At 39.7% G+C, this 13,250-nt stretch overlaps 1 protein-coding gene across 4 annotated transcripts in view; it reads right to left on the minus strand.

Annotated features, from left to right (window-relative positions):
- The window catches only part of ATP8A2 (ATPase phospholipid transporting 8A2), a 302,495-nt gene that overhangs the window by 195,389 nt on the left and 93,856 nt on the right, over positions 1–13,250 (minus strand). For all 4 annotated transcript variants that reach the window (XM_066313085.1, XM_066313088.1, XM_066313087.1 and 1 more), the window contains one exon: positions 2,619–2,791. In XM_066313085.1, coding sequence (XP_066169182.1) covers positions 2,619–2,791 — 173 coding nt within the window. The remainder of the gene's footprint in view (positions 1–2,618; positions 2,792–13,250) is intronic.

A 13,250-nucleotide genomic window follows, 5' to 3' on the forward strand; every position in this document is an offset into this window, starting at 1 on the left:
GTTAAACATCATATCACTAAGTTGAAGAGCCACATCCCCCTCTCAATTAACATTTTTGTTTGAAGACTAACCCTAATTTGAAATGTTATCTTTGTCAATTCCATTTTAAAACTACTTCTTGTGAAGTGTAAGTGCACTGCCTTATTTGACACACAAAGTACTATCGAAAACAACACAAGCATTAAAAAAAAATTTTTTCTCGCTTCAGTATCAAGCACCTGGCAAGTGACTGGAAGGTTCCTGAAAAGCCTTAAAGGTTATTAAAAGCATTCCTCTTTTACCCTGGGGACTTAAAACTCAATTATTTTCATTCCTCCTTTTAAGCTATGAAATTACATCATCTCTTCCCTTTTGATTTATACTTAAAAGTATTTTTTCTGCATTGTTCCTCAATTTGCTAATTCACTAATAAATAAAAGTCCTTTTGGCTCCCCTCATGAAATAATGAAAGAGGAAATGTCCGGAATTGCATGTCTCTTGCCAAAACAGCACTATTCATTATATTCAGCTAATTACATATACTTATATTTTTTAATAATTTAAAATTTATTATTTGTTTCAGCGACACAGATCTTGGACTTAACTTGTCAAATCCTCTATAAAGAAGAAGAAATAAACTAACAAAGTGCCTTGGAAGGATCTCTGCCAAAGCATTGTGATAGAGTAGGAAACAGGAGCTTTCTACCTGCTCTGTGTTTGTTAACTTCCCCTCAAACAGAGCACAACACAGGGTCAGTTCCCTTCCTGGGCACTTGGTGCTCTTGAAGTCCAAGGTACCTTTACTCTGCCCCTCTTGCTAGCCCTAAACCGGGGCCCATTGCATTCTGAAGGTGGCTGCATTTGTGTTAGCTCCCTCTTGTAAAGCACTTGTCACTCCATCAAACAGCTGCAGAAATAAGACCTCTGCTCTAAGGCTCTGTGCCTTCTTCCTTTAGCCCCCTGCCCAAATTTAAAAAATTAATCAGCAGCAGAAGAAAAACTGCTGTCACTTAACACTACAAGGAAGAGCCTGTCTCCCTCATCCTCATTCACTTCTATTGTATGTTCACACAAACCCCTCTGAGCCTCCTCTTCTCTAGGCTAAACACTTCCAGCTCTCAGATTCCCCCTGCATGGCAGATGCTCCAGTCCCTTTATCACCTTCACGGTCCTGCATTGGACTCTCTCCAATAAACCTGTTTGCATCTTATATTAAGGATCCCACAACTGGACACAAAATTCCAGAATTACCTCACCAGTGTCAAGAAGGTGGTTTTCACCTCCCTCAATCTTTACCCATGCTCTTTACACTGCAGCCCAGAGTAACACCAGTCTTTGCTTTGCCACTAGGATTCATTGCTGGCTCTTGGTCAGCTTGTCCACCAAGGATCCAAAGATCCTTCTGGACAAAGGTGCTTTCTAGTTCAGCAGCCCCACAGTTTACTGATGAAGGGTTTGTAACTCCTTAGCCACAGGATTTGCATTTCCCCTTCTTGAGCCTCATGTGATTGCACTGCTCAATTCTTCAGCCTGTTGCAGTGCCTCAGAAGGGCAGCCAAGCCTTCAGTGTTATCAATCACGCCTCAGTCCTGTATCATTTGTAAACTTGCTGAGGACATACTCCATCTAATCATGATGTGATTAATGAACATATTGAACAGCTCTAGCCTCAGTATTGTGCAGTACAGCAGTCCAGAAAACCAATGGAAAGAAACTAATTAGATAAAAAGCCCAAGGGTTCAGTTATTTCAGGGACATGGACAGCACTGCTTTTGCCACCTGATACTTGTACAAAAGTGCACCCATAAAAGGTAAATAAGACTGCAAAAAAAAGTAATACAAGGTGTCCATATGTTCATTTCCCACAAAGCAGGTCTTGCTTCTAGAATGCAAATAAAGCTTCTTACCTGCCTAAATCAACAATTCCTCCTTGGTCACAGCTCTCTCCAAATACCAGCAATGAGCACAAACACACACAATCCTCAAAGCCACATAATCTTTCAAAGTTAAAAATGATGCAGCCTTCCTGCTACACAAAAAGTAAAGTAAGCCAGCTTTCAGTTTTCATTTTCTTGGGGTTCTGATTTCCTTCCTTCTGAAGTGGTTATGACATAAAACCATATCTGTGTACAGCTATATCCACAAACAGCAACAAACTGTGCAGTGACTTAGCAAAGCAAGCAGTAGTCTAACACTTGAATAGGGCAAATTGCACTGTTACCACATGCTCACATAAGACACAACTAGAAGTGAAGACAAACTTGAATTAATCCAGAGACCTTCTCTAGAGCTGAGCTGAGCAGTCACACAAACATTTTGACTACAAATGACATCCATATCACTCCTCCTCATCAGTGTCTACTACAGTCAGGCAATCAGGCACAATGTTTTCTCATGATCTTTCACCACTTTTTAGAAGAGATCAGACTCAGCTAGGACTGACACTGGAAGAGGGAACTGTAGTATCTGATGACACACTTTTTAATGAAGGACATGCTTCCTGCTCCATAGGAGGAATAAAGACACTACTAAGCAAGCTGTTCTCAAGCATACTTAAGTGTGGCAGTGTGTATACCAGGTTGAATTTCACAGGCTTCATGCCCATTTTGTTACCCAAAAAAAGTCAGAGAATTCCTTACCTGCAACAAATGACCGCTTTACAGGAGAGCGCCAAGTCCAGAAAGCTCTGCCTGACTTCAAATGAAAGGGCATACTTCAGTGTGTGGCCATCAATAATCAGAGCAATATCATTTTCCTTGCCCAGTGACTCCCCCAGACTGGTACAATGTTGAGTCAGAGAAGCTCTTGTTGCCTGAAGGAAAAAAAAAAAAAAAAACAGAAAGAAAATGTTTCTTCCTAATAAAAGAAAAGTGCATTCAAACTAGAGCTAGGTATCTCCAGACCATGCAACAAAGCACAGTATATATGCACCCAAATTGGCACTGACATGAGCTAATGTGTAAACAGTATCTCAAGCACACATACTGACTTGTGTCACAAATCAGCAAAAGCTGCCTCTGCTTGCCCAGGAACGCATCTTGTTTCAGAGCAGACTCCAGAACATTTACCACATAGTCCTGCATGATGGATGTGCCCAAACCAGTTGTGATACAGCCTTCCCAACTGTGGCCCAAACACATCAACTTTCCTGGGTCAAACAGGTAGGAAAAGAATCAGGCCAATTTTACAGAAAGAAGAAGGGTGGGGGGAAAGAGGAAAAGTCACTTTGCAATTCATTTTCTCTCACCCCAGTTGTCAGTATGGTGATCAAAACAAATTCACTGATTCACTAGAAAACTAGCCCCAAACTGGAGACAAATTTACAGATTAAGTTAATGAGTGTGACAGAGGACACAGTTCGGCCAGTTCAGACAAAGATTACCTTTTGCACCTTCTTCTTTAAAAGAATGACTGCATATTTCCTCATTAAAATGTGAGGGACTAGATTTACGACTTCATGGCATGCCTTATTTACACTGTACCTGAAAATCTAGCACTAAGTAGATGACTGTGCTTAAACCATTAGAGACCAGCGCTGTAAAAACAAGGGTAAGTCTTCTGGGAAAAAAGCTGTTTCATCTAGTTCAACACTACTGTGTAGTGACAACATTCACAGAAACTCCAAGGATGGTATAATGGATACAGTTTGGGTAATGTTATCAATAATAGAATTTTATCCCAAGAGCCCCTGCCCCTGGGATCTTGGAGCGTCATTTCTTTTTCTTTACTGCTTCCTCTCAGTCTTGCTCAAACATTTTTCTTGCTCTCAAGTGCAGAATTAACCCCTGTCCTTCTCCTGAATGCACACACAGGATTAAATGCTTCTCTGACTATTTAAAACCAAGGGAGAACTCCCTGCCCTTATTCCCTGTTTAGCACCTGGAAGACCCTCATTTTTCACTTGACCCAAAGGAGACTGAAGGACAGGGCCCAACCACTACCCCCTACAGAGGCAGAGGAGAATCTGAGGGCAAGTTCAGGAGGGTTACTGAATATCCATCATCTCTTGCTCAAAAGAAAAAGCCACAGGAAAACTTACAAAAGGTGATATTTCTCGTCAGTTGAGATTATTGGTGTCTCCATATCTTACTGTCATGGCTATGAATAAGCCTCATCCAATTCATGCTCTGGTCACTGAACTTACTCATCTTACAGGTAAGATGACACAGAATTAGTAACACTGTCAAAAATACCCCAAAACGCTGTAAATCAAGGATTACAAAACAGGCACTTCATTTTACCAGCACTTTTTAAAACTCCCAATATACCCCTTCATATGCGGGGCTAAAAACTCATAGAGTAAAAAAGCATGAACTATTATTTCTGATTCTTCCAACTACTTAAAATTGCTGTGTTTCAAAAAAGAAAACCAACTATTGCTCCTGCAGGCCAGTGCAATTAAGCCAAATAAACCAGACCTCATTCTCACTGGGTATACAATGAAGACCTTCTTAGCAAGCAGAGGAACAAACATTTGGAAATCATGGGGAACTATATCCTTCTGGGTAACTCATTACTGGTAACTAGAGTAAAAATCCCTACTTTGATCCCTAGCTTTTACTCTGTGCTTGACATCAAGCGATAAGTTTCTTTGAGTCACATCAAGCAAGACTAAATCAATCCTTTACTAGAACAAGCATGATGGAGCAGAAATCAACAGTAATCCTAAGAAAGTATCTGGATAAACTCACACCTGTGCCTTTTTTACTGAGTATCCATTAAGCCTAAATGGTAAGTTTGTCAGGGGTTCTGACAGAAATAGAATATTAGAAACAAATATAGCAAGCCTTTCACTTAGCCATAATAAACTTGGTTTTCCTTCCCAGGCACAGAGCATCCAGCTGCTCTAGGGAAACCCGGAGAGGTGCCTGTCAATCAAACCTTATGGTACTGGCATATCAATTTCCATTAAACATTAAAAATATACAGCTTCACTTAAAAGCCAGTCCATCTGTTTGTTTAGTAGCCATGATTCAGTAGGTTATTCTAATAAATATGGACACTTCATAAGCCAGTAGAGGACATGTGCACATGCTTAAGCAGTCAGTTAAATGTAAGTAACATTATCAGTTTAGAGCTCTACAAGGGATTAAAAACTCATTCATAAGACCACCAAGTGTCAGAGAACAAATATGAAAAAAAAAAAAAAACACAAAAAAAACCCCAGACTGTAAAAAGTCTGCTACAGACCTCAAACTGCAAAAGCTAAGGAAATCAGGTTTTAATTTATTTTTATTCTACCTTGAGACCTTTGACATGATGGGGGCCTTGTTTCTAAAAATATGAACAATTCTGACATAAATGCATTTATGGGTTAGGTTGTGCCAGTCTCTGTATTTGAGTAAAATTCAAAACATAGTGCTATATTCCATAATAAATCTATCCCACCTGCTCTTCCTGTTTGTTTTTCCATCTCCATTTTAACAAGTCGCAACCATAAATACAAACCTTCAGCAGAGCACTTGCTTGCATTACTGCCTTAAAATAAACTCAGATTTGATTGTTCTCTGTGTGCATAGTTTCCATATGGAACACAAAGTAACGTTATTAGTTCACTATTATAAATCTTCATAGCAGACTAAATTTGTTGACAGGAAGAAAACAAAAACATCCTGAAGCAGAGTTCATGTGGTCTTCTCTGGATTGTACACTGAGCATCTTTAACAAGCTTTTGATAGCAAGCCTATATATTCTCACTTCCTAAAACCTCAAGAAAAATCCCTCCTGTGCCCAGCTTTCTATTTGAATTACAATACTGACAAACATTCTGGGATTTACCAGGCTATTATTTTTAAGTTAACAGAGCAAATACTAATACTATTCATATGATGCTTGAAGTCAGCTGGGAAGTCAATGGAATCAGAGTTAATGTAATCAGAAATTCTGCTGATTTCACTAAAAACAAGAGTGAGAAGAGAGACTCCTCATGCTACGATAAGAAACATTAGGAACGTTTTATAGGTCATAGAATTAGATCTTAAGCATGCTTTTTTGTGTTCACCACATGCCTTTCGGTGGTATTTGTTGTTATTGCTCCTGGGTTTTTTTTTTTTTTTTGCTCTGCTTTGGTTGCATTTTTTCAGAAGCAGCACACCATACCACCCATTCCCTCCCACCAGACTTTTGCACACTACAAGAAATGCTGGTGTGTGAGGCCAACACAGAATGACAGTATCAGATACTCGCCAAGAAAAAACAGAACTCAGAAAGACTTGCAAAAACTGAGTGCAGAAGACTCCAGCAGGACAGTAGCCGTTCCCTAAGCTTATCTTATAAAAATGCTGATACCCAGAGAAGAATTGGACAATTACTATAAGATAATTGGCTTCAAATCTCCTCTTTTCTCTTCTGCATTTCCCTGGAAAGGCTCACAAAGTCACTGAAATGACAGCAGGAGATAGAAAGGATAGAATTTTGTGCAACCGCTACACCCATGGTTCATTGTAAGCATACAGCCATCCACGGCCCACAAGGAAAGAGATCTCAGGAAGTCAGCAGCTCGTAGCATCATGCAGGCCAGAAGGCATGCTTAGCTGAAGAGGGCCACTCACCCCTGGATCTGTGACCTCTGACAGACATACCCCCATAAGCCCAAAATCAGCCTCACGTTCTGGCTACCCACGTTTCATGTGCCCTCAGTTGCTTGGAGTATGGTGCTAATAATGCCATGATTGTGGGTATGATCTTCATATGGGCCATTCACTTTAGAGTTGGTCTCAGTGATCCTTGTGAGTCCCTTCAAACTCAGAATTTTCAGTGATTCACCCTTCTTGAACAGCCATTCCTCCATCTCAGAAGACCCAACATGACCCCCACACAATAAGCTCCTGCAATAAGAGATGTTAAACTTATATACTGGTTTAACTATAAGCTAAGTCAATTGCACATACTATTTGCTTCTGTAGTTATCTGGAAAGTACTGCTGGCTACAGCAGTTTAAAGGATTTTCCAAGTAAAATTCTTCCATCATCCTGTAATTAATTTCTAAACCAGTAGTTGTGATATAAATGAGGTTATATAAATTACACAAACTGCTAACTCACTGGAGTGCACTGAAATGCCACCTCAATTTGTTTTACCAATCCAAGAATTTACTCTTTACAGGTGCGGTTTTCTTTCCTATCCGTGGATGATCATTCCAATCCATGAATCATCAGATGCAACAGTTCTTTCACTGTGTTGAAAAAGTGGTTTCAATTAAAATACCAGCCACATCCCCTTCCCCCAGTGTTAAGTGAAAAATATTCCAAGGAGAATTCAAGAATTAAGCAAGGAATCCATTGCATAACCCCAATCAAGGTAACACTGGCCAACCCTACTTCATGGGAAATTTTCCACTGTATCTTAATTGCAACGTAGAAGCTTCACCATGTTAGGTGAAATCTTTGACTTCAATCTGCCTGCTGCTGTGCCAGAGAGCTCTGTAAAGACAAGTGACAGAAGCAAATTCATAGGAGAAAAGGAATAACTGACATTAAGGCAAGAAAAACCAATATTTAAAACAAAGATGGCAAAACATAATGGAACTATTTAAAACAACACCCCGTGGGCAGAAGAGTCACTGGAAGTGCTTTCTGCAATAAATAGCACATATGCAAGAGCTTATGCTTATTAATTAACACCATGATTCTGCTTGATGAATATGATCTCCCACCATGCCAAGAAAAACATCATATGGAGGACCCAGAGATATTAGATGGGCTCATTCAAATAATTTTCATAGCTTTAAATTTAACTTCAACCTGAAATTCCTTCAGTTAGCCGAGTAATTTAAAATGCCTCAATACAAGCAGTCCTTAACCTGCATAGCAAGTCTCAGGTTATCACATATTCAGACAAATCTTGCCTTGATATAAGACAAACAGATTCACGACAATTTTTGTATCCAGGGACAGCTGAAAACCCAGATGAATTCACCCATCAAGAGCTGTAACAAGTGCTGTAGAGAAGTGAAACATCCATTCAAGGATGCTTCCAGTTCTGCAACAAACTTATTATGCAGGAGCCAAGAAACTTAGTAAATAAGAAAAAAATACACCCTGACGAAACATCTGTCCTGTCACCTGTACATCTATCTCCAAGTGTGCTCTACATAGTTTAAAAAGAAAAATTAAGCAGATCTTTTCACAAACTTCATCTGATCTAAGAAAAATAATCTCCAAAAGTGTCAGTCAGATATACCATCCCAAAAACATATGCTGTGTAAAAGGCTGCAGGTGCTTCAAGTACCTCCAAGATCAGCTCAAGATCATGGCAAGGAGGAGCATCAAAGAGCTGACTACTCAAACAGTACATGGTTAAGTACTCAAGCAAACTTAATGTAGCATGTCAGGTGGCTGCACACTAAACTTCAAGCTCAGTGAAGAAAAGCAGCATCTTTAATATGAAAGTCTCCTCTACAACCCCAGAGCTGGAGGGGATTTGAGGGGGAGGGGAGAAGGAAGGAAGAATTAGCAGCAAAGAGAGGCTTTTGCCAAATTAAGAAGTAAAACTGATTTGTTCAAGACTTCACTAACTAGTTACCTCCCACCTTGCAGATTAAATAACATGCCAGTGTGTTCTGCCAGAAGTGGTGATCCTCATATCTCAGCCTTCTGAAATAAAACCTGAAGTTTTCTGCAGCAGTTCTTTTTACTCAAATTAAAGAAAGAAATGCTAATTATGGCAGTGGCATCTTAAAAATGCCAATCTTCACTGTAATCTTGACTAAAATACTGATTTATTTAAAAAAAAAAATCAACAAAAGTGACAAAAGTCTCAGCATTCTCAGACCAAAGAACTGGCATCCTAAGTAGTTATCCAGTGCAACACAGTTGCCAAAGGCACCATCTTCAAAGCCATGAGTCTCTTGCAATCCTTCTTTGAGTTCCAAGAGGGCAAAGCTGGCAGCATAAAAAACAATCGTAGAAACAACTGCTGTCAAAAGGGAAATTCATCATATGTTCTTCTAATGTTATGAAAGACAATACCACATTTGTTCAGTATGACATTTTTCAATATTTCTAACTTTAGCAAGAAGCATGTGTATCCTGAGACGACCAAGGATTTCAAATATTATAGCCAACCCTGTTGTCTTCTCAGTAAGAACAGCATTAGGCTTATGATACTATTTTCATTTACTCCAGAACCTCTCTGTGTAGGTGACTCTGTCTATCACTTTCAATACATGTTAGATATTTGACTACAGAACAGTTTATGGTGCACATTAAGATAGTTTATATATCATACCACAGAAAGGGCAAAGAAGAAATACTTGTTCTGGGCACCAAAACATCTGTGTGATTACTAAAATCAACTGTACTTCCAAGAGGAAGCAGTCTGTTGGTTTTGCTAATAAGCTAGAATGATTCAGTGTCTTTATATTTTGATATTTTAGCTTTATTAAATTCATTCAACAGAACGGACTTTTTATTTCCTTCTACTTTTTCTCTTTGGAATATATTAATCCAGCTTTTCCTGGAAGCAAACAAAGCAGAAGCCCACTCTTGTACAGACCTTCAGGAAGTTACATTTCTGCCAAGTAATTTCTCAGAGAAAAAAGTCCACTTCTCAACCTGATAAATAAACCTTCAGACTAAGGGGATACCACAACCTTCTGCTTTAGATCATGAAGATATAGGATTCTCTGTTACACTGTCTAAATCACAGGTTTCTGTGTCACTCTGTTTTAAGCTGTCAGTACACGTCAATGCCCCAAACAGCTGAGGAGAATTCAGCCAGAAAATAACACTAGTAGGCAGACATACAAGTCAGTCTGTAATTTACCCCCCACTGCTCCCAAAAAAGAGGTTACTTTCTCCTGATATGAAATCACAGGATGTTTTGAGATGGAAAGACCTTAAAGATCATGTAGTTCCAACCTCATCCCTAGACTAGATCGCACAGAGCTCCATCCAGCCTGGCTTTGAACACTTCCAGGCACAGGGTACCCGCAACTTCCCCAGGCAACCTGTTTCAGTGTCTCATCACCCTCACAGTAAGGAATTTTTTTTTTTTTTAACATGTAATCTAAACCTACTTGCAGTTTGAAGCCATTCCCCTTTGTCCTGTCACTGTATGTTCCTGTAGCAAGTCCCTCTCCAACTTTCTTGCAGACTCCTCCCTTCAGGTACAGGAAGGCAAATAGGTCACCCCTAAGCCTTCAGGTGGAATGCTTTAAAGATTCAGATCTCTGGTACAGATACTGGCTTTTATACCTCTATTTATATTTACACCTCTATCTGGGTATGGGGTTTTTTATACACACAAAATAAAGTGTACATATATTATCATTATTATATCACCTTGGTTGATATAAAGAAAATATAGCCATCCTGTCTCAAAGAGATTAGAACTTTCCTGAGAGAAAGAACAGCCACTAATGCAGCCAGGACTACATTAAAGGAGTTTTAACATTGCTAGCAAGTAAGGAATCCATGTTTATTAAAGTATAAAAGACTGAACACTAGTCACAATGAAATGCAGATGAGATGACAGAGCTCATCTCTCCTCCAGGAGAATGCTATACATAAGGACGACACAACATTGAGTAGAATAATTTGTACAAAACAGGGTTGCCTCAAGATGATTTTTCTCATGATGCAGTTACCTTTCCAGACACATGCATGTTTCAAAACTAGTGCTCACTATGACAAAATTATTTAATACTTTCCAGTCACATTACATGTGTAGTCTGGAAAAGAGAAAGTTTTGGGTTTATCCTTTCATGTAAGGTAACATCAATTTGTTAGACATCAAAATAAAGCTGGAAGAACAGAATTTCCCTCTCTAAAGACTAATAAAATTTAAATAGGGCTAGAGAAAGTTATAGCTTCAATTATTTGCAGTCTTCCACTTGTAATTTCCTCTCCAAAATCCCCTTTAAAAAAAAAAAAAAAACCCAACTGCTATTAGCATCTGTGCAGTTAATAGCTCAATTGTATGATAGTGTAAGTAACAGAGGCCATACCACTGTCAGAGCTCATAGCCAAAGTTATTCCCCTACTTAAGTAAAAGGAAACTGCTTTGAGAATTAAGCCAAACAGCAAACTATGAACTCTAAGCAACTTGAGACAGTCCCACACATACAACCAGCCAACCTGTCATATTAGTCTTCCATTCAAGTGCTTGTGTACTATCAAATCTGTTTCTCCAAGAGAAGCGGAGAAAGTTCCAGAGCCAGTGATTAGGACAAGCAAGATCTGTAATAAAACTGACTTTTAAGAAGCAGATTGCTTCTAACCCAAGTTGTTTGCTTAAAGCCCTGGTTTTGATTTAGAAACAATACACATATTGAGCAGAAATATGAGAGAACTCACAGTTCCAGAAATACCCTTTGAGATTTTACTTCTACTCTGACAGCATGACAAGTATCAGAAGTAACTTGCACACCTTGGAGTACGTATTTTTCCCTTTTACTCAGAGCTGACTACACAATAAAACAACACACAAAGGGGTTTCCAGAAGGATCTGATACAAGCTGTACTCCCATGACCTTACGTATTCCCCAACAGCCTCTCAAAAACAGAGAACACATAGATTCATTGATTGTTTCCATCCAACTGGGATCACTCTGACTCCTCAAAGACTTAGGTCAGGCTTCCTGCCCTTTGGCAGCTGCTCAGTGGTAGGCAGGGTGCAGAAGTCTGTCCTGGACACTTCATTCCTGGCCTTGGACCCATCTGTGCCCTCTCAGGACTCTAGTGAAGTAGAGCCCAGCAAGCAGAAAGCAAGGCAGCATTCTCCTGCTTGGGTCAGCCCCTTTGGCAAGCAACTAGAAGAGGCACTCAAGCCTGACCAAGCTTCTGTTTTAGACAAAACAGCAGCTAAATTGCCCCACAAGGGCAGGTGAAGGATATGGAACACACTGAACAAGGAAAATGCTACAGGTGTCCTGAAGGACAGTGGTGTGGACACTCCCACATCTGGGAAACACACACCTTCAGGGAAAGAAGCAGAGACTGAAAAGCTGAAACAGCAAGGATAGAGGGAAACTGGATTTTCCCTCATGTCCCAAAGCTAAAAGTAAGAGCTCCATACCTCTGCATACAAGCAGAGGACAGTAGCAGGACTAAAAGTGCTAACCTTAGACCACAGGCTTTTAAACCCATAAATTACAGTGCTAAAATATAGGCACACACCAGGGAAGGGGAGAAACTGTATTGAGTTATGCAAGCATGATGGTAGGAAACATTCCTCCTAGATCACAGAGATCTTCACTATCTGAACACTTCTAGATCTGTAGGATCAAATAGCTCTCATTTACAACTGAAGGAAAGTAACAGGAGGGCTATCCAAAACAGAAGCACTGGCACCACACATAAATTATGAAAACTAAAGCATTTAGTGTTATAATATCATAATACCAGAAATCCAGATAGCCATATATATTTGTTCAGCTGATTCAAGACCAATAACCAAACTATCTACAAAGCATTAGGTCATGAAACGAGAAAAGCATGACAAAACTATTCAAATGGCTTTAAGTTGAATCTGTTGAATCTACTTACTAGTTTTGCTCAACTAAGATTTGCCATGATGTAAACTCTTCTTTTGCACTGTGATTACAAAATTAGTACTTCACAACAATAACATGAGGTAAATACCTCAAGGTTGCCCAGATTTAACACTTTTTCAGAGAAAGTTGGAAGATTAGATTTTCTAACAGAACTCTACCAAGATCAATTCATGCTCAATGCTACTTATCTTCAAAATACCAAAAGAAATGCAACCCTTCTCTCTTGCAATTTGAGCACAGCATATTACAGTGACAAAAAGACAAAGAATTGCTGTCCAGAGAGCTTGTGGAAACCTTGTCCCCAGACATGTTCAATAAAGGCCAGGTTGTATGGGGCCCTGAGGAACCTGATCTAGCGAATGAAACCCCTGCCCATGGCAGAAGGCGTTGAAACTAGATCTTTAAAGTCCCTTCCAATTCACATCATTCTACAGTTATATGAAAAAAAAAAGGGGGTCTGAAAAAGCAAATATAAACAAGCTTTCCCTGAGTAACTAATTTTAATTTAACTGGCAGCAAATATGTGAACAATGACAAACTAGATATGGCACAGGCACAAACACCTCTTCCTGCCCTCGGTTCCACCCTTGAAACAGGCCACAGGGCAGGCAGCCCATCCTTCCCCACATACCACATAAAGAGTCAGTAGCAGGATACAGCCTCCCCTCACCTCCTCAAGTCTCTGGAGAAGTGGGGCCTGGGTCTATAGACCAGCTCCCCACAGGCAGTCCAGAAACTACCACATAATTGTCACTTTTTATACTGAATTTTACTT

Source organism: Sylvia atricapilla, chromosome 2, assembly GCF_009819655.1.
Source record: "Sylvia atricapilla isolate bSylAtr1 chromosome 2, bSylAtr1.pri, whole genome shotgun sequence".
NCBI classification, from domain to species: domain Eukaryota; kingdom Metazoa; phylum Chordata; class Aves; order Passeriformes; family Sylviidae; genus Sylvia; species Sylvia atricapilla.